Here is a 25970-nt window from a genome sequence, read left to right as displayed (position 1 = left end):
GAAGGGGTAGGGATCTCCAGAAACTGGAAATTCCCACTCCCAACAGTCAGCCTCAGAACTGTCATGGCACCTGTGGGTGTGTCATTTAGCATGTGTTAATATATCGCATATATCAGCAATGTCCACAGTACTGGAAGAGGTCAGTCTTCATTCCAATCCAAAAGAAAGGCAATGCCAAAGAATGCTCAAACTACCGCACAATTGCACTCATCTCACACGCTAGTAAAGTCATGCTCAAAATTCTCCAAGCCAGGCTTCAGCAATATGTGAACTGTGAACTCCCAGATGTTCAAGCAGGTTTTAGAAAAGGCAGAGGCACCAGAGATCAAATTGTCAACATCCGCTGGATCATGGAGAAAGCAAGAGAGTTCCAGAAAAACATCTATTTCTGCTTCATTGACTATGCCAAAGCCTTTGACTGTGTGGATCACAATAAACTGTGGAACATTCTGAAAGAGATGGGAATCCCAGACCACCTGACCTGCCTCTTGAGAAACCTGTATGCAGGTCAGGAAGCAACAGTTAGAACTGGACATGGAACAACAGACTGGTTCCAAATAGGAAAAGGAGTACGTCAAGGCTGTATATTGTCACCTTGCTTATTTAACTTATATGCAGAGTACATCATGAGGAACGCTGGGCTGGAAGAAGCACAAGCTGGAATCAAGATTGCCAGGAGAAATATCAGTAACCTCAGATATGCAGATGACACTACCCTTATGGCAGAAAGTGAAGAGGAACTCAAAAGCCTCTTGATGAAAGTGAAAGAGGAGAGTGAAAAAGTTGGCTTGAAGCTCAGTATTCAGAAAACAAAGATCATGGCATCTGGTCCCATCACTTCCTGGGAAATAGATGGGGAAACAGTGGAAGCAGTGTCAGACTTTATTTTTTGGGGCTCCAAAATCACTGCAGATGCTGATTGTAGCCATGAAATTAAAAGACGCTTACTCCTTGAAAGGAAAGTTATGACCAACCTTGATAATATATTAAAAAGCAGAGACATTACTTTGCCAACCAAGGTCCGTCTAGTCAAGGCTATGGTTTTTCCTGTGGTCATGTATGGATGTGAGAGTTGGACTGTGAAGAAAGCTGATCACCGAAGAATCGATGCTTTTGAACTGTGGTGTTGGAGAAGACTCTTGAGAGTCCCTTGTACCGCAAGGAGATCCAACCAGTCCATTCTAAGGGAGATCGATCCTGGGTGTTCGTTGGAAGTACTGATGCTAAAGCTGAAACTGCAATACTTTGGCCACCTCATGTGACAAGTTGACTCACTGGAAAAGACTCTGATGCTGGGAAAGGTTGGGGGCGGGAGGAGAAGGGGATGACCAAGAATGAGATGGCTGGATGGCATCACCGACTCTGTGGACATGAGTTTGAGTGATCTCCGGGAGTTGGTGATGGACAGGGAGGCCTGGCATGCTGTGATGCATGGGGTCGCAGAGTCGGACACGACTGAGCGCCTGAACTGAACTGAACTGAGGGAGGTAAGAGTGATAAGAAGGCTTCCTTGGTGGCTCAGTAGTAAAGAATCTGCCTGCAGTGCAGGAGCTGTAGGAGATGGGGGTTCAATCCCTGGGTGGGGAAGATCCCTTGGAGGAGGGCATGGCAATGCACTACAGTTTTCTTGCCTGGAGAATCCCATGGACAGAGGAGCCTGGCGGGCTACAGCCCAAGGGCTGCAAAGAGTCGGACATGACTGAAGGGACTGAACACACATGCAAGAGTGATAAGGATGTACTTGTGCGTTGGGGTGATGGTGACTTGAGTGGCAGAGTGAAGGTTGGCTGGGATGTGGGAAAGTGTTTGGAATGGGGAGTAGTCAAATGGCTCACGCAAGATGTGATGGGCTTCCCTCTACCCCTCTTTATTAATTGTACAAGGTCATGCTGAATTCTTGCCCCTGAGATTTAGGAGTTCTTCTGCATAAGTTCTTCAACTTTGCAGAAAAGGAGAAATTAAACTTTAAGTAGCAATAAAGAGAGGAAGTCTCATTTACTGAGCCTTAGTTAAAGCAGCATCTCATTTCATTCTTGCAGTGGCCCTATGAGGTAAGTACTATCAAGAACATTAAAAAAAATTTTTTTTTAATTGAAGGGTAATTGCTTTACGGAATTTTGTTGTTTTCTATCAAACCTCAACATGCATCAGCCATAGGTATACGTATGTCCCCTCCCTCCTGAACCTCCCTCCCCTCTCCCTCCCCATCCCACCCCTCTAGGTTGATACAGAGACTCTTTTTGAGTTCCCTGAGACATACAGCAAATTCCCCTTGACTATCTATTTTACAAATGGTGATGTAAGTGTCCATGTTACTCTTTCCACACATCTCACCCTCTCCTCCCCTCTCCAGGTCCATAAGTCTATTGTCTGTCTGTTTCTCCATCGCTGCCCTGTAAATAAATTCTTCAGTACCATTTTTCTTGATTCCACATATATGCGTTAGAATATGTTATTTATCTTTCTCTTTCTGACTTACTTCACTCTGTATAATAGGTTCTGGGTTCATCCGCCTCATTAGAACTGGCTCACGTGTTCATTTTTAAGGCTGAGTAATATTCCATTGTGTATCTGTACCACTTCTTTATCCATTCATCTGTCCATGGACATCTAGGATGCTTCCGTATTCTAGCTATTGTAAATAGTGCTGCGATGAACAATGGGATACATGTGTCTTTTTCAATTTTGGTTTCCTCAGGGTATATGCCTAGGAGTGGATTTGATACGGTGGCTTTATTCATAGTTTTTTAAGGAATCTCCTTACCATCTTTCATAGTGGCTGTATCAGTTTGCACTCCCACCAACAGTGCAATAGAGTTCCCTTTTCTCCACACCCTCTCCAGCATTTATTTTTTGTAGACTTTTTGATGATGGCCACTCTGGTGTGAGAGATATCTCATTGTAGTTTTGATTTGCATTTCTCTAATAATGAGCGATGTTGAGCATCTTTTCATGGGTTTGTTAGCCATCTGTATGTCTTCTTTGGAGAAATGTCTGTTTAGGTCTTTTTCCCACTTTTTGATTGGGTTGTTTGTTTTTCTGGTATTGAGTTGTATGAACTGCTTGCATATTTTGGAAATTAATCCTTTGTCAGTTGTTTCATTTGCTATTATTTTCTCCCATTCTGAGGGTTGTCTTTTCACCTTGCTTATAGTTTCCTTTGCTGGGCAAAAGATTTTAAGTTTAATCAGATGCCACTTGTTTAATTTTTTATTTCTGTTACTCTAGGAGGTGGGTCATAGAGGATCTTGCTTTCATTTATGTCTTCAAGTGTTCTGCCTATGTTTCCCTCTGAGAGTTTTATAGTTTCTGGTCTTACATTTAGGTCTTTAATCCACTTTGATTTTATCTTTGTGTATGGTGTTAGGAAGTGTTCTAACTTCATTCTTTTACATGTAGCTGTCCAGTTTTTCCAACACCATTTATTGAAGAGGCTGTCTTTGCCCCTTTGTATATGCTTGCCTCCTTTGTCAAAAATAAGGTACCCGTAGGTGCATGGGTTTATTTCTAGGCTTTATATCTTGTTCCATTGGTTGTATTTCTGTTTTTGTGCCAATACTATACTGTCTTGATGATTGTAGCTTTGTAGTATAATCTGAAGTCAGGAAGATTGATTCCTCCAGCTCCATTCTTCTTTCTCAAGACTACTTTGGCTATTCAGGGTCTTTTGTGTTTCCATATGAATTGTGAAATTTTTTGTTCTAGTTCTGTGAAAAATGTCATTGATAATTTGATAGGGATTGCATTGAATCTGTAGATTGTGTTTGGTAGTATAGTCATTTTCACAGTATTGATTCTTCCTACCCAGGAACATGGAATATCTCCCATCTGTTTGTCATCTTTTATTTCTTTCATCAGTGTCTTATGATTTTCTGTGTACAGTTCTTTTGTCTCCTTAAGTAAGTTTATTCCTAGTTATTTAATTCTTTTTGTTGCAATGGTGAATGGTATTGATTCCTTAATTTCTCTTTCTGATTTTTCATTGTTAATATATAGAAATGCAAGTGATTTCTGTGTATTGATTTTGTATCCTGAAGCTTTGCTAAATTCACTGATTAGCTCTAGTAGTTTTCTGATACCATCTTTAGGGTTTTCTATGTACAGTATCATGTCATCTGCAAACAGTAAGAGCTTTACTTATTCTTTTCTAATCTGGATTCCTTTTATTTCTTTTTCTTCTCTGATTGCTATAGCTAGGACTTCCAGAACCATGTTGAATAATAGTGGTGAAAGTGGACACCCTTGTCTTATTCCTGATCTTAGGGGGAATGCTTTCAGTTTTTCACCATTGAGAATAATATTTGCTGTAGGCTTATCGTATGTGGCCTTTACTATGTTGAGGTAGGTTCCTTCTATGCCCATTTTTTGAAGAGTTTTAATCATAAATGGATGCTGACTTTTGTCAAAGGGTTTTTCTGCATCTATTGAGATTATCATATGGTTTTATCTTTCAATTTGTTAATATGGTGTATCACATTGATTTGTGTGTATTGAAGAATCCTTGCATCCCTGGAATAAACCCAACTTGATCATGGTGTATGAGCTTTTTGATGTGTTGCTTAATTCTGTTTGCCAAAATTTTGTTGAGGATTTTCACATCTATGTTCATCAATGACGTTGGCCTGTAGTTTTCTTTTTCTGTGTTGTCTTTGTCTGGTTTTGGTGTCAGGGTGATGGTGGCTTCATTGAATGAGTTTGGAAGTGTTCCTCCCTCTGCAATTTTTTGAAAGAGTGTTAGAAGGATAGGTATTAGATCCTCTCTAAATGTTTGATAGATTTCTCCTGTGAAGCCATCTGGTCCTGGGCTTTTGTTTTTTGGGATATTTTTGATCACAGCTTCAATTTCAGTGCTTGTAATTGGGTTGTTCATAGTTTCTATTTCTTCCTGGTTCAGTCTTGGAAGATTGAACTTTTCTAAGCATCTGTTCATTTTTTCCAGGTTATCCATTTCATTGCCATGTAGTTGTTCATAATAGTCTCTTATAATCCTTTGTATTTCTGCATTGTCTGTGATAACCTCTCCTCTTTCACTTCTAATTTTGTTGATTTGATTCTTCTCTCTTTTTACCTTGACGCATCTGGCTAAAGGTTTGTAAATTGTGTTTATCTTCTCAAAGAACCAGCTTTTAGTTTTATTAATCTTTACTATTGTTTCTTTCATTTCTTTTTCATTTATTCCTGCTCAGATCTTTGTGATTTCTTTCCTTCTACTAATTTTTTTCTTTTTTTTTGGTTCTTCTTTTTCCAGTTGTTTTAGGTGTAAAGTTAGGTTGTCTATTCGATGTTTTTCTTGTTTCTTGAGGTAGGATTGTACTGCTATAAACTTCCCTCTTAGAACTAGAACTGCTTTTGGTGCATCCCATAGGTTTTGAGTTGTCGTATTTTCATTGTCATTTGTTTCTAGAAATTTTTTGACTCCCTTTTGATTTCTTCAGTAACCTGTTGGTTATTTAGAAATGTGTTGTTTAATTTCCATGTGTTTGTGTTTCTTACAATTTTTTTCTTGTAATTGGTATCTAGTCTCAGCATTGTGGTTGGAGAAGATGCTTGGTATGATTTCAATTTTCTTAAATTTACTGAGGTTTGATTTGTGACCCAAGATGTGGCTTATCCTGGAGAATGTTCCATGTGCACTTGAGAAGAAGGTGTATTCTGCATTTGGATGGAATGTCCTGAGATATCAATGAGATCCATCTCATCTAATGTATCATTTAAGACTTGTGTTTCCTTATTAATTTTCTGTTTTGATGATCTGTCTGTTGGTGTGAGTGGGGTGTTAAAGTCTCCTACTATTATTGTGTTACTGTCAATTTCTCCTTTTATGTCTGTTAGTGTTTGTCTTATATATTGAGGTGCTCCTATGTTGGGTGCATAGATATTTACAATTGTTATGTCTTCCTGTTGGATTGATCCCTTGATCATTATATAGTGTCCTTCCTTATCTCTTGTAATCTTCTTTATTTCAAGGTCTATTTTGTCTGATATGAGGATTGCTACTCCAGCTTTCTTCTGCTTCCCATTTGCGTGGAATGTATTTTTCCATCCTCTCACTTTCAGTCTATATGTGTCTACAGGTCTGAAGTGGGTTTCTTGTAGACAGCATGTATATATGGGTCTTGTTTTTGTATCCATTCAGCCAGTCTGTGTCTTTTGATTGGAGCAGTTAATACATTTACATTTAAAGTAATTATTGATATATATGTTCCTATTGCCATTTTCTTAATTGTTTGGGGTTGATTTTGTAAATATTTTTTCTTTCCTTTTTATTTCTTGACTATATAAATCCCTTTTACATTTGTTATAAAGCTGGTTTGGTAGTACTGAATTCTCCTAACTTTTGCTTGTCTGAAAGGCTTTTCATTTCTCCATCAATTTTGAATGAGATCCTTGCTGGGTACAGTAATCTTGGTTGTAGATTTTTCCCTTTCAGAACTTTAAATATATCCTGCTTTTCCCTTCTGGCCTGCAGAGTTTCTGCTGAAAGATCAGCTGTTAAGCATGTGGGGTTTCCCTTGTATGTTACTTGTTGCTTTTCTCTTGCTGCTTTTAATATTCTTTCTTTGTGTTTAGTCTTTGTTAGTTTGATTAGTATGTGTCTTGGTGTGTTTCTCCTTGGGTTTATCCTGTATGGGACTTTGTGCCTCTTGGACTATTTCCTTTTCCATGTTGGGGAAGTTTTCAACTATAATCTCTTTAAAAATTTTCTCATACCTGTTCTTTTTCTCTTCTTCTTCTGGGAACCCTATAATTCGAATGTTGGTACATTTGATATTGCCCCAGAGATCTCTGAGACTATCCTCAGTTCTTTTCATCCTTTTTACTTTATTCTGCTCTTCAGAAGTTATTTCTACCATTTTATCTTCCAGCTCACTGATTTGTTCTTCTGCTTCAGATATTCTTCTATTGATTCCTTCTAGAGTATTTTCAATTTTGATAACTGTGTTGTTTGTCTCTGTGTTTATTCTTTAAGTTCTCTAGGTCTTTGTTAATTGATTCTTGTATTTTCTCCATTTTATTTTCAAGGTTTTTGATCATCTTTACTATCATTATTCTGAATTCTTTTTCAGGCAGTTTGCCTATTTCCTCTTCATTTATTTGGACTTCTGTGTTTCTAGTTTGTTCCTTCATTTGTGTAGTATTTCCTTGCCTTTTCATTATTATTATTTTTAAACTTATTGTGTTTGAGGTCTCCTTTTCCCATTCTTCAAGGTTGAATCCTTTCTTCCTTTTGGTTTCTGCCCTCCTAAGGTAGAAGCCTGGTAGGCTACAGTCCATGGGGTTGCAAAGAGTCGGACACGACTGAGCGACTTCACTTCACTTCACTTCAAGGTTGGTCCAGTGGTTTATGTAAGCTTTGTATAGGGTGAGATTTGTGCTGAGTTTTTTGTTTGTTTGTTTTTCCTCTGATGGGCAAGGAGAGTGAGGTGATAATCTTGTCTGCTGATGATTGGGTTTGTATTTTTGTTTTGTTTGTTGTTTAGATGAGGCCTCTCCCACAGGGTGCTATTGGTGGTTGGTTGATGCCAGGTCTTGTACTCAAGTGGTTTCCTTTGTATTTGATACTCCCTAGGATTATTTCTCTGGTAGTATAGGGTCTTGGAGTCAGTGCTCCCGTTCCAAAGGCTCGGGGCTTGATCTCTGGGTCTCTTTGCCAGGACTCAGTCGTTTTAAGATCCTTAAGATACAGGTACCAAGTCTCTCTGTGCCTGTAGTCAGTAAGGTTGATGAAGGCACCCTGAGTCCTGCACTGAATACATAATCGATCTCCATCTGCTTCTTCCATTCCTGGAGAAATTGTGTGCTCAGAAAACCTCCATTACGGGGTCTTCTAAAAACTGTTTTCAAAAATTCTTAATTTTTCCCGCCTTCAGAAGTGAAAGGTCACAACGGGGAGATGTGTGAGTGAAGCAGGCAGAAAACCTGCCAGGGAAGTTGAGTGGCCCTCAGGAGTTCCGAGGAGTTCCAAGAGCAGTTTTTGTAAATCAGAGTCTAAGAGGCTGTGAAGGTCGCAGAACTGGTGGGCAGCGGAGCCAGGGTTCTTCCCGGCTCCAGAGGCTGAGTTCCTGACCCCTGTTTGCTCTATACCATCTTCTCATTGTCAGCTTTTCTTCAGGCCCCACGAGGACGGTCCTCATGGGCCTCCTTGAACTGATGATCGCAGAGGAGAAAGGTGTGTGAGGACCTGAGGGCCCTCAGCCTAATTTCAGGCCTGCTTCTGGGTTCAGCTGGGAACTTGTGTCTTGGCAGAAACAAGGTGGAGGGAAGTTGAGTGTACTGCCCCTTTTGATAGAAGACACTTCAGGCTGAGGTTGTAGAGAGCTAGGTGAAAAGGTGGGGTTAGGTGGGGGACTGCCAAAATGTTAGAAATGGGCATGCAGGAGTTGATAGACTGGGGAGTAATGAGATGCTTTACTAAGCCTGCCATTGGGCAAGGAAATAGCACCAACAGTGGTGGTGGTAGTGTTACTGGAAGGGGCCTCTTCCAGGGCCTGGGAATGGGCTCTTGTCTGACTTGGAAGTGAATTGTCTGAAGAGACGCACGTACTGACAAACCAAAGGGCTGTATTGAAAAGTGATGTCTGAGTAGAGGGCAGAAAGGTAAGGGAACCAGGAGAACTGCTTTGCCAGGTGGCTTGCAGTCTCAGGTTTTATGGAGGTGGGGTTACCTTTCTGGGTTGTCTCTGGCCAGTCATCTTGTTTGTACCTATATCTGATCTGACTCAGGGTCCTTCCTAGTTGGGTGTGCATCTCTCAGCCAAGATGGATTCCAGTGTGAGGATTCCTGGGAGGTTGGCAGGACATATTATGGGCTGGGCTCTCCTCTTTCCTCTTGACCTCTCCCAAATTCTTCTTGGTCCAAGGTTCTCTAGCAATAGTGGCTTCTACTGTGTTCTTGCTGTTTAGGTGGCACCTTGCTAAATATTTGCATGATTTCCTCGTTCCTCACCACCTCATCAAGTAGGCATGGCTTTGATCACTCTCATGGTATAGATAAGGTCACAGGACTCAGTGTAAGAGACCATGTTGGGACTTAGTCTCAGGCCACTGGATTCTGGTATGCTTATTCTCAACCACGGTGCTCTTTCTCATCTGAAAGGAACCAGGGATAGCCAACCACTAATGCCAAAGAAGCTGAATGGTTCTATGAAGACCTACAAGACTTTCTAGAACTAACACTCAAAAAAAGATGTCCTTTTCATCACAGGGGACTAGAATGCTAAAGTAGGAAGATGCTTGGAGTAACAGGCAAGTTTGGACTTGGAGTACAAAATGAAGCAGGGTAAAAGCTAACAGTTTTGCTAAGAGAATGCACTGGTCATAGGAAACACCCATTTATAGCAACATGAGACTACCCTACACATGGACATCACCAGATGATTAATACTGAAATCAGATTGATTATATTCTTTGCAGCCGAAGATGGAGAAGCTCTATAGAGTCAGCAAAAACAGGTCCAGGAGCTGACTCTGGCTCAGATCATGAACTCCTTATTTCCAAATTCAGACTTAAATTGAAGAAAGTGGGGAAAGCCACTCGGAGAAGGCAATGGCAAGCCACTCCAGTACTCTTGCCTAGAAAATCCCATGGATGGAGGAGCCTGGTAGGCTGCAGTCCATGGGGTCGCTAAGGGTTGGACACGACTGAGCGACTTCACTTTCACTTTTCACTCTCACACATTGGAGAAGGAAATGGCAGCCCACTCCAGTGTTCTTGCCTGGAGAATCCCAGGGACGGGGAAGCCTGGTGGGCTGCTGTCTACGGGGTCACACAGAGTTGGACACGACTGAAGTGACTTAGCAGCAGCAGCAGCAGGGAAAGCCACTAGGCCATTTAGGTATGACTTAAATCAAATCCCTTACAATTGTACAGTAGAAGTGACAAATAGATTCAAGGGATTAGATCTGATAGACTGAGTGCCTGAAAAACTATGGACAGAGGTTAGTGACATTGTACAGGAGGTGGTGATCAAAACCATCCCCAAGAAAAAGAAATGCAAAAAGGTAAAATGGCTGTCTGAGGAGGCCTTACAAATAGCTGAGAAAAGAAAAGAAGTGAAAGGCAAAGGAGAAAAAGAAAGGTATACCCATCTGAATGCAGAGTTTCAAAGAATAGCAAGGAGAGATAAGAAAGCCTTCCTAAGTGAACAGTGCATAGAAATAGAGGAAAACAATAGAATGGGAAAGACTGAAGATCTCTTCAAGAAGCTAGAGATACCAAGGGAACATTTCATGCAAAGAAGGGCACAATAAAGGACAGAAATGGTATGGACCTGACAGAAGCAGAAGATATTAAGAAGAGGTGGCAAGAATACACAGAAGAACTATACAAGAAAGATCTTAATGACCCAGATAACCATGATGGAGTGATCACTCACCTAGAGCCAAACATCCTGGAATGTGAAGTCACGTGGGCCTTAGGAAGCATCACTATGAGCAAAGCTAGTGGAGGCGATGGAATTCCAGTTCAGCTATTTCAAATCCTAAAAGATGATGCTGTGAAAGTGCTGCTCTCAATATGCCAGCAAATTTGGAAAGCTCAGCAGTGGCCACAAGACTGGAAAAGGTAAGTTTTCATTCCAATCCCAAAGAAAAGCAATGCCCAAAATGTTAAAGCTACTGCTTAATTGCACTCATTTCACATGCTAGCAAAGTAATGATCAAAATTCTCCAAGCCAGACTTCAATAGTATGTGAACCTAGAGCTTCTAGATATTCAAGCTGGTTTTAAAAAGCTGGTTTTGAACCAGGGATCAAATTGCCAACATCCGTTGGATCACAGAAAAAGCAAGAGAATTCAAAAATCTACTTCTGTTGCATTGACTATGCTGAAGCCTTTGACTGTGTGGATCACAACAACTGTGGAAAATTCAAGAAATGGGAATACCAGACCACCTGACCTGCCTCCTGAGAAACCTGTGTGCAGGTCAGGAAGCAACAGAACTGGACATGGAACAGCAGACTGGTTCCAAACTGGGAAAGGAGTACGTCAAGGCTATATATTGTCACCCTGGTTATTTAACTTATATACAGAGTACATCATGCAAAATGCCAGGCTAGATGAAGCACAAGCTGGAATCAAGATTGCCGGGAGAATTATCAGTAACCTCAGATATGCAGATGACACCACTATTTCAGCAGAAAGTGAAGAAGAACTAAAGAGCCTCTTGATGAAAGTAAAAGAGGAGAGTGAAAAAACTGACTTCAAACTCAACATTCAAAAACTGAAATCATGGCATCTGGTCTCATCACTTCATGGCAAATAGATGGGAAAACAATGGAAACAGTGAGAGACTATTTTCCTGGGCTCCACAATCACTGCAGATGATGACTGCAGCCATGAAATTAAAAGACGCTTGCTCCTTGGAAGAATAGCTGTGACAAACCTAGACAGCATATTAAAAAGCAGAGATATTACTTTGCCCACAAAGGTCTGTGTAGTCAAAGCTATTTCTAGCTGAAGTAGCTCGGCTGAATTCCATCACCTCCACTAGCTTTGTAGTCATGCATAGATGTGATAGTTGCACCATAGTGAAGAACTGATACTTTTGAACTGTGGTGTTGGAGAAGACTCTTGGGAGTCCCTTGGACTGCAAGGAGATCAAACCAGTCAATCCTGAACAAATTCAACCCTGAATATTTATTAGAACAACTGATGCTGAAGCTGAAACTCCAGTACTTTGGCCACCTGATTCACAGAGCTGACTCATTAGAAAGACTCTGATGCTGGGAAAGATTGAAGGAGGAAAACGGATGACAGAGAATGATGCATAGCATCACTGACTCAATGGACATGAGTTTGAGCAAGCTCCAGGAGCTGGTGATGGACAGGGAATGCTGGCTTGCTGCAGTCCATGGGGTCACAAAGAGTCGGACAGGACTGAACAACACCACCAAGGGATAGGGGTAAAGGGGACACTGCAAGCATGGTGTAATTTATTCTTTTTATCTACAAACCCCTTACTCGCAGAGTTAGGAACTGATCCCAGGAGTTGGGCCAGAACATTTGTGTTTAGTGAAAGAAATGAGTTTCTTAAATTATCCCTTTAAAAATAATTGCTTGCAGTCATCCTCCTGGGGTGAAATCAGTCATCTGGGGTGTGAATGGGTAGGATAAACTTGGAAGGCTTGTTTTGGGGGCATGGTTTCACTGATGAATTTGAACACGTGACGCCTCTATTAAAAATGAAATATTAACAAGAATGGTTCTCAAACTCTGCGTAAAAATAACCCATTATGTTTCCTATTAAAACTGCAGATTCCCAAGTCCTACCCCAGTGTTGATTCAGCGGGCCAAAGGGTGGGCTTCAGAAATCTTCATTTTTATTTTTTTACTGTTTCATCATTATCATTATTAATTTTTATTGAAACATAGTTGATTTACAATGTTTCAGGTGTATAGCTAAGTGATTTATTTAACCATATTTTTGTTTTTCAGATTCTTTTTCCATTATACGTTATTATAAGATATTGAATATAGTCCCCTGTGCTATGCAGTATGTCGTGTTGTTTATTTTATACATAGTAGTATGTCTCTGCTAATCTCAAATTCCCAATTTAGCCCTTCCCAACCCTTTCCCCTTTTGGTAATTATAAGTTTGTTTTCTGGGTCTGCGAGTCTAGTAGAAATCTGCATTTTTGAAATGGCACCCAGATTGACATTTTTTGCAAGTGTTCTTCTAACCACACTTTAGAAATGTTGGCTAGGAAAAGAAGACTGCAGAGGGAGAAACAATGGGATTATAAAAAGAACTGGGTCCCAAAAAGTCAAGAAAGGAGAGAAAAAGACACAGAGCAGGTAGGAAAATAGAAAGCACAGAAGATGGTAAAATTAAATCGGAATTCATAAGTGACTATATTAAATGCAAGCAGACGAAATCCACTATATACTATTTAAAGAGACAGTATAAAGTGTAAGTTGAAAGTAAGAAAATGGGAAAAGCTGTCCCTGTGGATACTTAAAAAAAAATCTGTGACTATATCATGAGGCATGAGTCAAAACTGACTTTAAAGAAAGTGGAGACAAGGCTATTTACAGCAATTGTCTCCATATGGAGGGGAATCAGAGGCGCAGATCAGGGAGGGGATGGTCATAGACTGAGTCCAGAGCAGAAACAAGCAGGGTGATGACCTAAGTTTTCCTGCTACAAGGAAATTTCCCCCACTGGTCTGTGCCGGATTGGTACCTGCGGGTGGCTCGGTGGCGGCACTTTTCCTGTGTGGGTCTTCTCCACCGGCAGCCGCAGCTGTGGTCAAGGATGTCAGATGGACTATTCCTCGGAATTGAAGGGGAAGCTGCCCGTTGGGTACAGTGGCCTCAAAGACTGTGCAGCCACTTGGTGGACTGAGTGGTACAATAGGGTGGGGAAAGTATCAGAGAGCTGGGAGCCCACTTGGTTCAGCTGAGCGGAACTGTGAGTTTGGTTAATCAGAGCATATCTGCAGGGGGACCTCGAGCCGTAAAGCAGCCTACGGGACTGGGGGTGGATGAAGTAATGACAGCCATGGTGTTGTCTTTCAAGGAGCTTACAGTCTAGAAAAGGGGCTGTCTGTATTCTATCCAAAAGAAATAGTTTGAAAATCGATCAGATATGGAGGGCTTACCTGGCAGCTTCTGAGCAACTGCCGTTTTGGCTGTGGCCCCTTCCAACCTGGGCCAAGAGGGCTGATGATGCCTGTGCGAGCTTAGTGGTATAATAATAGTTTTCAGGTAACAGAAGTTACCATGCTCTCGCTTCTCTTATCTAAAGCAGCGTGCTTGACTACATATTCGTCCTTCTTTCTCTTATCCGCTTTGATTTTCTTTTCAGCACTGATTACCTGCTGTTCTTCTAATACATACCTTATGGTCTGTCACCCCCTCTAGAGTGTTAAGAACTTTGTTTTCTTGGTTCTCTCCCTCGTGCCTAGCACAGTGCCTGGTACTGTGAAAGGAAGAACGGCTTTGAGCATTGACTTGTGCTGGATACTGTGCCCAGCATTTCATACACGTGATCTCATTTTATCCCCAACACTATTTTTTTTTGAAACTTATTTTTCGGTTTATATTATTTTGGCTGCACTAGGGCTCTGTCACTGTGCATGAGCTTTCTCTCATTGCGGCGTGTGGGCTCAGTAGTTCGGGCTCTAGATCACAGGCTTGGTCGTTGAGGCACATGGGCTTTAGCTGCCCCTCGGAATGCGGCATCTTCCGGGACTGGGGATCGAATCCTTGTTCCCGGCATTGGCAGGCAGATTCTTAACCACTGGACGACCAGGGAAATGCTTCCCCAGCAACTTTTGAGGTAGGTATCATCACGTTTCACGAATAAGGCAATGTGGATGCAGTGAAGTTGAGAAAATGACCCCAAAATCGTAGTCTGTTAAGTGGCAGAGCCTGGATTTGAATTTGGCTCTGTATGAAACTCTTTAACTGCTCCCCTTTCTTTGCTTACCCGTTGCAGGCTCTGGGGACATGGCCAGAAGGGCTCTCAAGCTCGCCTCGTGGGCCAGTGTGGCTCTCGCTGCCTCTGGCGTCTGCCTCTACAGCAACAAGTTCTTGGACCCCAACGACTTTGGTGCTGTCAGGGTGGGCCGAGCAGTGGCCACGGTAGGTTCTTCTTTCGGAAGGGGCAGAGGAACCGCAGCCCTGCTTGCAGGTGTTTATGCATACAGCCAGTGGAGTCGCCAGTCACACATATGTGGCGATACACATGTACCGTGACCTGTGTGAAGCTCCCACTACACAGTTGCAGTGTCATGGAGGTGCACCCCCCGTGTCCCTGTTCACATAGCCTCTGCCATCCTGAAGTTAAACATAGAGTGGGATTGCCTGGGGTCTCTGTTCTGGAAACGTTACCTTTGCAGAACCTTCCGTATCTTATTTTAGGGACCGACTCATCAGGTGGTCTCCTCAGCAAACACACAGGGAAAGAGGTATTTGCAGCTTTGATTAAATTCTAGCCAAAAACTTGATCTGCCTGCAGTGAGCTCCTGGGAACGGTTCACGACTGACGCAGGGCTCACAGTCAGAGGATTGGGGCCTGAAAGAGCTTTGGGGATGTGCCCCAAGCCCCAGACTAAGAGAAGCTGAGCTGAATATTTGATTGTTGGAGGTTTTCTCCAGCGGCTCAGCAACACTGTTCTGGTGTGATGGTGCCCTTTGCACCTCTGTTGAAGGCGGCTCCTCCAGACAGCGCCGTGTAATTGCTCCGTGGTGGGCAGGTGGCTACATGCTTCACGCCTTCGCTCCTCCTCAGTCTGCTGCAGGATGAGCTCATGCATTCCTCCCCTTGGTGTGGATATATACTCCAATGCACAGTCTGTCTGGGCTCTTGTCTAATCGTTTCTTTTAATACTCAGCGTTGTCCCGTCTTCTCCCCAGTCTGGCTCAGACGTGGGGCCTGCTCCTCAAGGTAAACTGGAACTTATCATAGCTCACGATAAGCAAATAGGTACACAGGCCATGGAGTATGCAGCAATTCCCACGTGCTTGCTAGGGGCCCTTTCTGAGCCCAGCATTTTCTTATAGGCTTCAGGGGTAGAAATAAACTGTCTTGAAAGAGCTTCTGGTTGAGGACTGTCCACATATGGATAGGTCAGAAAAACAGTCTAAAGCCTGGGATTGTGTCACGCTGTGTGACTCAGGTGACGGCTGCTATGGGACCTCAGACACAGGAGTGAGTCCTGTGGGCTGGGAGTCAGGATGCGTATCGGGGAAGTGGGGTTGGATGGAACCTTAGGGATTTGCACAGTCAGAGAGGAGGGATGAAGGTATGCTGCGAAGTCACTTCAGTCGTGTCCAACTTTGTGCGACCCCATAGACGGCAGCCCCCAGGCTCCCCCGTCCCTGGGATTCTCCAGGCAAGAACACTGGAGTGGGTTGCCATTTCCTTCTCCAATGCGTGAAAGTGAAAAGTGAAAGTGAAGTCTCTCAGTCATGTCTGACTCGTAGCGACCCCATGGACTGCAGCCTACCAGGCTCCTCCGTCTATGGGATTTTCTAGGCAAGAGTACTGGAGTGGCTTGCCACTGCTTTCTCCGGGATGAAGGTATAAGTCAGTGCTATATAAACTAGTCACTGGGTTGTGTACTCTTTTCTTCTTTAAATAAGTGCTTTATTTGAGGATTATTTTAGGTTTATAGAAAAGTTGGAAAGATACTACAGAGTGCCCATATGCCCTTCATCCAGTAGCCTGTAATATTAAAATCTTAGGTAACCATGATACATTTATGAAAACTAAGAAAGTAACATTGGTACATTCCTATTTGCTAAATTCCAGGTTCTACTCAGATTTGATCAGTTTTATTCTGTTTCTGGATCTACTCTAGGATATCACGTTGCATTTAGGGCACTTGACTTTTGTTTTTGTTTGGCTTAGTTTCTTTTTTTTTTCTTTTGAAATTTTTATTAGATTCACTGGGCTGTATATTCTTTAAAGATCCGGGCTCTGGTCTTTTCTTTTTTTTGAGGGGGAGTGATATTTAAAAAATCCTCTTATTGAAATATGGTTGCTGTATGATATTATATGTTACAGGTGCACAGTATCGTGATTCACAGGTTTTAAAGGCTATGCTCCATTTGTAGTTATTTAAAAATGTTGGCTATATTCCTCGTATTGTACAATATATCCTTGTAGCTTATTTTACACCTAATAGTTTGTACCTGTTAATCCCCTTCCCCAATTCTGCCCTTCCCTATATCCCTCTCCCCACTGCTATTGTTCAGTCACCAAGTTGTGTCCAACTCTTTGCAATCCCACAGACTGCAGTAAACCAGGCTTCCCTGACCTTCAGTATCTCCCGGAGTTTGCTCAACCTCATGTCTGTTGAATTGGGGATGCCATCCAACCATCTCATCCTCTGTTGCCCCCTTCTCCTCCTGTCCTTCATCTTTCCTGCATCGGGAAATCAACTTTTCCATTGAGTTGGCTCTTTGCATCAGGTGGCCAAAGTACTGGAGCTTCAGCATCAGTCCTTCCAATGAATATTCAGGACTGATTTCCTTTAAGATTGACTGGTTTGATTTCCTTGTTATCCAAAGGACTCTCAAGAGTCTTTTCCAACATTACAGTTCAAAAGCATCAACTCTTCGGTGCTCAGCCTTCTTTTGTCTGTTCTCACATCTGTCCATGAGTACTGGGAAAATGATAGCTTTGACTAGACGGACCTTTGTCGGCAAAGTCATGTGTCTCTGCTTTTTAATATGCTGTCTAGGTTGGTCATAGCTCTTCTTCCAAGGAGGAAGTGTCTTTTAATTTCGTGGCTGCAGTCACCGTCTGCAGTGATTTTGGAGCCCAAGAAAATAAAATCTAGGGCTCCAAAAAAAATTGCTTCCTTTTTTCCCCTTCTATTTGCCATGAAGTGAGGGGACTGGATGTCATGATCTTCAATTTTTGAATGTTGAGTTTTAAGCCAACTTTTTCATTCTCCTCTTTGACCCTCATCAAGAGGCTCTTTAGTTCCTCTTCACTTTCTGCCATAAGGGTGGTATCATCTGCATATCTGAGGTTGTTGATATTTCTCCTTTCAATCTTGTTTCCAGCTTGGGATTCATCTAGCCCAGCATTTCACATGATGTACTCTGCATAGAAGTTAAATAAACAGGGTGACAATATACAGCTTTGACAGACTCCTTTCCCAATTTTGAACCGATCCATTATTCCATGTCTGGTTCTAACTGTTGCTTCTTGACCTGCATACAGGGTTCTCAGGAGACAGTAAGGTGGTCTGGTATTCCATCTCTTTAAGAATTTTCCGCAGTTTGTTGTGACCCACACAGTCAAAGGCTTTAGCATAGTCAGTGAAACAGAAATAGATGTCTTTCTGAAATGACCTTGCTTTCTCTATGATCCACTGGATGTTGGCAATTTGACCTCTGGTTCCTCTACCTTTTCTAAATCCAGCTTGTATATCTGGAAGTTCGCCGTTCATGTACTGCTAAACTCTAGCTTGAGGGATTTTGAGCATTACTGTGTGATCATGTGAAATGAGCACAATTGTATGATAGTTTGAGCATTCTTTGGCATTGCTGTTCTTTGGGATTGAAATGAAAACTTAGCTATTCCTGTCCTGTGGCCACTGCTGACTTTTCCAAATTTTCTGGGATATTGAGTGCAGCACTTTGACAGCATCATCTTTTAGTATTTGAAATAACTCAGTTGGAATTCCATCACCTCCACTCGCTTTGTTCATAGTAATGCTTCTGAAGGCCCACTTGACTTCACACTCCAGTATGTCTGGCTCCAGGTGAGTGACCACACCACTGAATCTGTTCTCTGTATCTGTGAGTCTGCTTCTTTTTTATATTTCCTGCTGCTGCCGCTGCTAAGTCACTTCAATTGTGTCCAACTCTGTGCGACTCCATAGACGGCAGCCCACAAGGCTCCACCGTCCCTGGGATTCTCCAGGCAAGAACACTGGAGTGGGTTGCCATTTCCTTCTCCAATGCATGAAAGTGAAAAGTGAAAGTGAAGTCACTCAGTCGTGTCCGACTCTTCGCAACCCCATGGACTGCAGCCCACCAGGCTCCTCCGTCCCTGGGATTCTCCAGGCAAGAGTACTGGAGTGGGGTGCCATTGCCTTCTCCTTTATATTCCCTAGCTTGTTGTCTTTTTAAGATTCCACATTTAAATGATATCATTCAGTATTTGTCTTTCTCTGTCTGACTTACTTCACTGAGCATAATGCAGGGCTCTGGTCTTAATTATCCTTGTGGACCACTCAGGCCAGGTCTTGCTAGTGGTTGGTGTTCGGTAAGTATATATGGATTGGAATGAAAGTTTGGGAGTGTAGACAAAGGAATGGACTCTTCTCAATACCAGCCTTGTTAAGCCCCTTAATTTCTAAGGGCTGCAGTTGCTGAATTCTAAAAGGGAAGGTTTGGGCTCAGCAACCCTCAAGGCTCCTCTGTGCCTGAGATCCCTGGAAGCCTGTAACTTTCTGACTCATCAAACATAAGGGAACCTCTTCTGTAGTTTTGACCAAGGGACCTAGAATTAAAACTTATGCTATTAGAGCAAACATAAATATGAAATGGTGTTTATTTGTGATACGGAGAGATGGGATAAGTTTATCCAACAGCATTCATCTAACTAGTATTCGTTGAATACTCACCTGTGCGCTTGGCACTGTGAAAGATGCAGGGGATACGATGATAAATAGGAAGGACATGCCCTTGTGCTTATAGAGCTTAATTTCTAGCTAAGTGGAGACTGTCCATATACAAGGAAACCAATGAGCAAGGTAACCTCGGATGGTGGTTTGTCATGATAAATGATTGGGAGTTCCTGGGTGGTGGGGGTCACTTTAGATTGAGGGTCTCTGCAGGGGTGGTATTTGTGCAGAGCCTTGACTGACAGGCAGAAACCAGCCAGACCAGAATCTTGGGGCAGGGCCTCTACGAGATGGGATTGCTTCTCTGGCCATGCCACCTGTGTCAGGGGCCTGTAGATGCGGGCCTTGGATAGTGGAGTAATATTTGATGTCTGGTGCTAAGCCTTCTTCTTTCTTGGTTCACAGACAGCGGTGATCAGTTACGACTATCTTACATCCCTGAGGAGTGTCCCCTATGGCTCAGAGGAATACTTGCAGCTTCGATCCAAGGTAAGGACCCGTGGGACCCATCTGAGCCGGGCCCGATAAGTCCAGAGGTGACTGCAAAGCCAGCAAGCTTCCGGTGTGCAGCTGGAGGTGGGCAGGGGACGGGGTGGGGATTGAGGCAGGTGGCTTGGGAGGAGGGAGGGGAGCTGTTTTAATGCCCAGGCGCTGGGCTGCCAGGCTGCCATGAGGCTGGACCCCCTGGTTCTAACGTTATAAATCTAAAAGGTGCTGTTGGGGAGGCTGGTGTGTGTTCCCGGGGAATGCAAGTCTGCGATGACTCAGGAGGGCAGAAGGCAACTTGTCCCTGATAACTCAACTGGCTTCCAAACCAAATGGAAAAACCCAACAGAAAGAGGTTAATTGCTTTCCTGTCCTCTGAAGGCTACCTCTGCTCTAGGGCTCTGAGTGGCGCTGTCGACCACACACTCCGGTCTCATTTGGAAGATGATAGTTGATTTTGGTGCTCTGCCTACATGTCCCAGAGAATTGGGGGATTAAGCAAGAGGGCACTTGTGTGGGATGTAAGTTGAGTTTGGGGTCAAGTATAGATCTCTTTGGGCTTCCCAGGAAGCAGTGGTAAAGAATCCTCCTACCAATGCAGGAGACACAAGAGGTGCAGGTTGGATCCCTGGGTCGTGAAGATCCCCTGCAGGAGAAAATGGCATCCCACTCCAGTATTTTTGCCTGGAGAATCCCATGGACAGAGGAGCCTAGTGGACTAGAGTCTAGAGAGTTGCAGAGTCAGATATGCCTGAGCAACTGAGCACAACAGATACCTTCGGTTCTTCCAGAGAGAGGGGTGTGATAGACAGAGAGAGGGGTGTGATAGATCTGTGTATCTTTGCTCAGCCTGGAAGGCCCTCTGCTCCTTAGAAAATTCCTCGTTATCCTTTGAAACTCCGCGCAGTCACCTTGCCTCTGTGACACTTTCCTCCTTAGTCATCCTAGCTGGCTGGAATAATTACTTTTAAAGTTTTTATTTAAACTTTTCACTATGAAAATTTCAACCATCCACAAGGGTAGAGTAGCATGAACCCCTTTGGAACGGTTAATCCAGCTTCAGAAATTGTCAGCATTTTGCCAGTCTTGTTTTATCTGCTGTCCCCTTTATTCATCCCTTCATTTACTTAGTTTGTTACTGCTTTTTTCTGAGATACTTAAAAGCAAATCTCCAGCATCGTATTATTTGTAAAAACTTCAGTATCTATCTGTAATAGATAAAGACCTTAAAAAACACTTTAAGAACATTCAGTCACTCAGTTGTGTCTGACTCTTTGCAACCCCATGGACTGCAGCATGCCAGGCCTCCCTGTCCATAACCAACTCCTGGAGGCTACTAGAACACATGTCCATTGAGTTGGTGATGCCATCCAACCATCTCATCCTCGGTCATCCCCTTCTCCTTCTGCCTTCAATCTTTCCCAGCACCAGGATCTTTTCCAGTGAGTCAACTCTTCGCATGAGGTGGCCAAAGTATTGGAGCTTCAGCTTTAGCATCAGTCCTTCCAATGAACACCCAGGACTGATCTCCTTTAGAATGGACTGGCTGGATCTCCTTGCACTCCAAGGGACTCTCAAGAGTCTTCTTCAACACCACAGTTCAAAAGCATCGATTCTTTGGTGCTCAACTTTCATCATACCTAACAAAATTGATGATACTTTCTTAATACCTCTAATAGCTAGTCCATATTCAAATCTTCCTCGTTGTCCCCCAAAATTTATTTTTTCAAATTGATTCAAACCTGTATCTACCCAAAGTGTATATATTGCGTTTGATTGATGTTTTCTATATCTTTTCAAGTCCGTAAGAAACCATTTGCTTGTTGAAGAAGCCAGATCATTTATCCTGTGAAATTTCCCACATTCAGGATTTGGCTGATTGTATCCTCAAAGTGTCGTTAAATGGGAAGTAAATTCAGTGGTACACAATTCAAAATATATAATATTTGATCATACAAAGTGATCCTCCTCTTCCCGTTTCTCAGGTACCCAGTTTTCCTGCCTGGAGGTGATCATTTCTTCCTGGATATCTTTCCAGAGATATCTTCCTATTTGGATTTAATTGCTGTATCTTTGTTTCTGCATACACGATAGGTGGTTATGTGTCTTTCTCTCTCTTTAGACCATAAGTTCCTTTAAATCAGGGACTGGGTCTTTCTTTTTTTTTGCAGCTTCTACCTCTATCCGTGAGGCCTGAAACTGAGTTAACATCTGTTTCACTGCCAGGCTGTAACCTGCTAGCTCCCTGCCTTGGGAGACGCCCCAGAAAGAGTAAGGTTTGTAGTCAGAAGACCTGAGCTTGTGCTTTAAGAAGGTCTCTCAACCTTTTGGAGTGCCATATTCCTTGTCTGTGGGCTACAGGTGGCTGTGCCACTTACTGAGGATTATATGGACAGTGTCTGCGCCAGTTTTTTATAAATGTAAATCTGAAACAGGTCTCAAAGATAAGTCAGATGTCTACTGGAAACTATGTTCCGTGATGACAGAGACTTGGCTGTGCTGTGCATCTTCACACCTGCGGCACCTGTCACAGCACCTGTGTGTCCTGAACGAACGAACGGACGGACGAAACGTTAGGTTTTATTGGAAGACCTTGTCTCTCAGACTCAACGCCACCTGCTTTCCCTTACCCCATTTTCTCCAACTTAACAATGCTATGTATGTGCTTGGGAACCCACCAGAGCCACATTCTACAGAGAAATCGAGACCATGGGAACAGGGGTAAGCCCTCTGCCTTGGGGAATCTGCAGAGTGGGCAGGGGAACGGTGTGTAAGTCATCTGGAAAGCACTGAAGCTACAGGTCAAGGAGAAGCTGGGGGGATACAGAAGGGATGTGTGGCCTGGCAGTTGACGAAAGATCAGCAGCGGGTGGTGGCCGGCAGCAGATAACAGGGTGCAGGCTGGACCCTGGGAGGTGTACCTGGGAGGGGGAAGCTGGGTGGCACGCAAGAGCACGACTAAATACCGCAGGAGTGTTTTCTTCCATCGGAACACTTATCTGTTCTGGTCTGCGAGAATGATGGAGAAGTGAGTGAAGGGGAAGACATAATTATCTCACCTGTCAAGCCAGCATCCCTGGGTCCCAGAGTGTGTGGGCACCAGATGAGCCCGGCTGGCAGTGACTTTGGGAAGCACTTTAGAGGTTGGTGCTCAGCTGGCGGGCACTACAGTGACTCAGCTCTGTGTCAGGAGCGGTTGGGAGCCAGGGTGGAGGAGTGTCTTCTAGGGCACAGGGTCACTTTGCTAGGCAGTGAGGGCACAGGACGGGACCCAGATACCTTGGAGAACCAGGCTCCTGACGCCCAGAATGCTTATAAACAGAGATGGCGGGTGTGAACTTGCTCATGCATAAAGCACAAAGAGAGCTTCCCTGGTGGCTCAGTGGTAAAGAATCTGCCTGCCCATGCAAGTGGTGTGGGGTTCAATCCCTGGGTCAGGAAGATCCCCTGGCAGCCCACTCCAGGATTCTTACCTGGAAAATCCCATGGACAGAGGAGCCTGGCGGGCTACAGTCCATGTGGTCGCAAAAGAGTGGGACAGGACTTAGCGACTAAAACAGTAACAGCAGCAAAGCACAGAGAAGTCACTGCTGGTGCAGACATCCAGACCGTGGGCTGGAGGAGGCAGCACTGACTTGATTCTGACCAAGGGATCGGGGTGTAGTGGACAAATGCTAATTTTGCAGTGCAGGAGTTATTCTCGTTTTAGGGACCAGCATCTAAATTTTCCTTTGGGGAACCACTCCTATCTCCATGCCATGAGGTTTGAGTGGGGTTCACCCCATGCTCAGGGTGGGCACGTGACTTGGGCTGTCAGTGTAGTCCATTCCTCTGATTCCAGGATGAGTATCTAAGCCAGTTCTGGTTAGTGAGCATCAGTCAGCTCTAGAAGTTTTGGGGGTGTCCCTCAGGGGACACTGTCTTTTCTGCTGGATTAGTTGAGAGTGTCAAATGTTGGCTTAGAGCTGCTGGCAGCCATCTTGACACCATGAGGTGAAAGCCCATCTGTGAATGTAATCAGTATTGTAGAGATATGTGTCATTTGAATCTCGAGATCTAGCTGAGCCTGATGCTAGATGACCACTGGACTTTCATTTATTTATGCCAGGAAATTATCTTTTTGTTTCAGATGGTTTGAGTTCAGTTTTCTGTTCCTTGTAGCCTAATGAGTCCTGATATATTGTTGGGGAAGCATATTGGATCTGTGTGTGTGTGTGTGTGTGTTTGGAGTGGGAAGAGCAGGAGAGTGAGAGGGATTGGATATGCCTTTTCCTTCCTTGATCAGAGTCCTAATATCAGGAGGGGACCTTGATTGCTTTGGTGACTGAGAATCTTTTTAGCTGAATTCAATTTCTTGCTATGAAGCCGGTCACTGGGCTCCTGTGGTTTGCTTCCTGGGATATTTCAGGTGCTCAGTATGTGTGTGTCATATTAATTACTATAGTTGTTAATAAATATTTGAGCTTAGAAGGTAGTGATGTAAATACTCTTTTCATCTTGGTCTGAGAGGCAGAACCAAGGAGATGCAGGACTCTGCCAGGTGGAGAACAGAAATGTCAGCTTTATTACTGATTAATGGTGGTTTGGAGCAGGGGGGCTCCTCCTCTGAATTTGATAGATTTACCTCCCCAGATATAGATGAGGCAGGACAAGCATCTCAAGTGGGGTCCTGCTTCTTAGGGCAGGGAGGGGCTGGTGGACACAGTTCCCGATCTCAAAAGGGAGGAGAGAGGAAGAGGTGAGCCAAACTCACCAGTCTGGCTGATGATTGCTCCTTCCACAGGGAGGGCGAGAGAAGGGAGAGAGAGGAGCCTTACACACCTAGGGGGCTCCCTCCAAGTCCCGAGACTTGAGGACAGGAGGTTCACCTGCCGCTCTTACCCTCAAAAGGGGAGGTAGCTGTAAATTTGCTGTAAGACCCACCGGTGCCCATTAAGCCCTGTTAACCTTTACACCTGACTTTGTTTAGGGACACAGGCTGCTTCGGGCTGGAATATGGATGACAGTTGCAGCATTACTGAATTCTACATTTTAGGGGAAGGAGTCATACTCTGTCAACCTTTAGAACTACGGCATATGGTGAGGTATTCGGGGGGGAAAATGGACTTCACTTCTGACTAGCGGTTACTGGTCAGAGGAGCAGAATAAGTGTCTCAGGTAAGGTGATGGCTGTTTATACTCCATCCATTGAAAGACATCTTCGGCATCAGCACACTCAAGGCTCCAATGTACAGATGTGGGACTGGAGACTCAGAGGCAGGCTGTGATCTCTTCAGGAACACGCAGGTTTGTGGCAGACCCTGGACTTGCTCTTGGACATCCAAAACTTGCCCAGTCCCAGGTTCTTTGCCCTCTATCCTTGGTTGTCTCCCTTTTTACCCGCTTGCAACCTTGGGGAAAGCACCAGGTTGGGTAAAAAGTAGAGCCAAAGATGTCTGTGCAGGTTCTCCCCTAGTGGGAGCCCCGAAGCGGTGGTTCTGCCTGGGGTGGGCTTGGGAAACAGAGGAGGAGAGACAAGGGAAATAAGCTTTCTCCCTGGGATCCCTTTACTTATTTAATCCACCAACCAAAGAGCTATTAATTCAACAAATATTGGGAGGTTTGCATTCCCCAACGGAGGGGCATGTAGACCCTCCAGAGGAATCAGTAGATGCTAGCTCTTGGCTTTGGGAAACGGTTTCAACTCTTGAGCTGCTGAACAACTGCTGGTTTTGAGGATAACCACATTCTCAGCTTTGGAGAAGGGAAGAGCTACCCACTCCAGTATTCTGGCCTGGAGAATTCCACGGGTTGTAGAGTCCATGGGGTCACAAAGAGTCGGACACGATTGAGTGACTTTCACTTCACATTCTCAGCTTAGTGAGGATGTGATAATTCAATAAACATTTTAAAGATCTTGCTCTGTGAGGGGAACTATAGCAGCATCTGGTTCTTTAGGAATATTCTTTGAAACTTGGGACTGTCCTGGCCAAACCAGTGCATGCCTTCACCATTCTTCCATCCACCTGTTATTTTAACCGGCGTTAACCGAGCCTGCTCTGTGCCAGGTGCTGTGTCAGGCTCAGGCTCACAGGATATAAAGGGAAATAAGGCTCAACCTCTGCCCTTCAGTTGCCCACAGCCTGGTGCGGGGAGCAGGTGTGAAATCTCCAGTTGCAGAAGATCAGTGTGTTTTCATTGTAGCTCTGGCCCCGGACAGCAGCTAGCTCCTAGCCAAGAGGTTGGGGGCAGGAGCCCTGCATGGGAGGGGCTGCTAACCCAGCTGGGGCTGGGGGTACCTGCCTGGATGGCCGCCTCCACGGTTGCCTTTTCTAATGGTGCCACTGTTTCATGGCACTTTCATTGTCTGTCAACCTGGCGTGGACGCTTTTCAGTGAGTTTTCACGGACTCTGT

General features: G+C 43.9%; 1 protein-coding gene across 1 annotated transcript in view; it reads left to right on the top strand.

The window, feature by feature from the left end:
* ADCK1 (aarF domain containing kinase 1) overlaps window positions 1–25970 on the top strand; it is a 133927-nt gene that overhangs the window by 4594 nt on the left and 103363 nt on the right. The window contains exons 2-3 of the mRNA XM_055436015.2: window positions 14440–14585; window positions 19496–19579. Of these exons, the coding sequence (XP_055291990.2) occupies window positions 14451–14585; window positions 19496–19579 (219 nt within the window). The 5' untranslated portion in view covers window positions 14440–14450. The remainder of the gene's footprint in view (window positions 1–14439; window positions 14586–19495; window positions 19580–25970) is intronic.

The sequence above is a fragment of the Moschus berezovskii genome, chromosome 9, assembly GCF_049115385.1.
Source record: "Moschus berezovskii isolate FMDL1 chromosome 9, NW_MosBer_1.0, whole genome shotgun sequence".
NCBI classification, from domain to species: Eukaryota; Metazoa; Chordata; class Mammalia; order Artiodactyla; family Moschidae; genus Moschus; species Moschus berezovskii.
The sequence above is the reverse complement of the archived record's forward strand: the minus strand, read 5'-3'. Positions and strand labels throughout refer to the sequence as shown.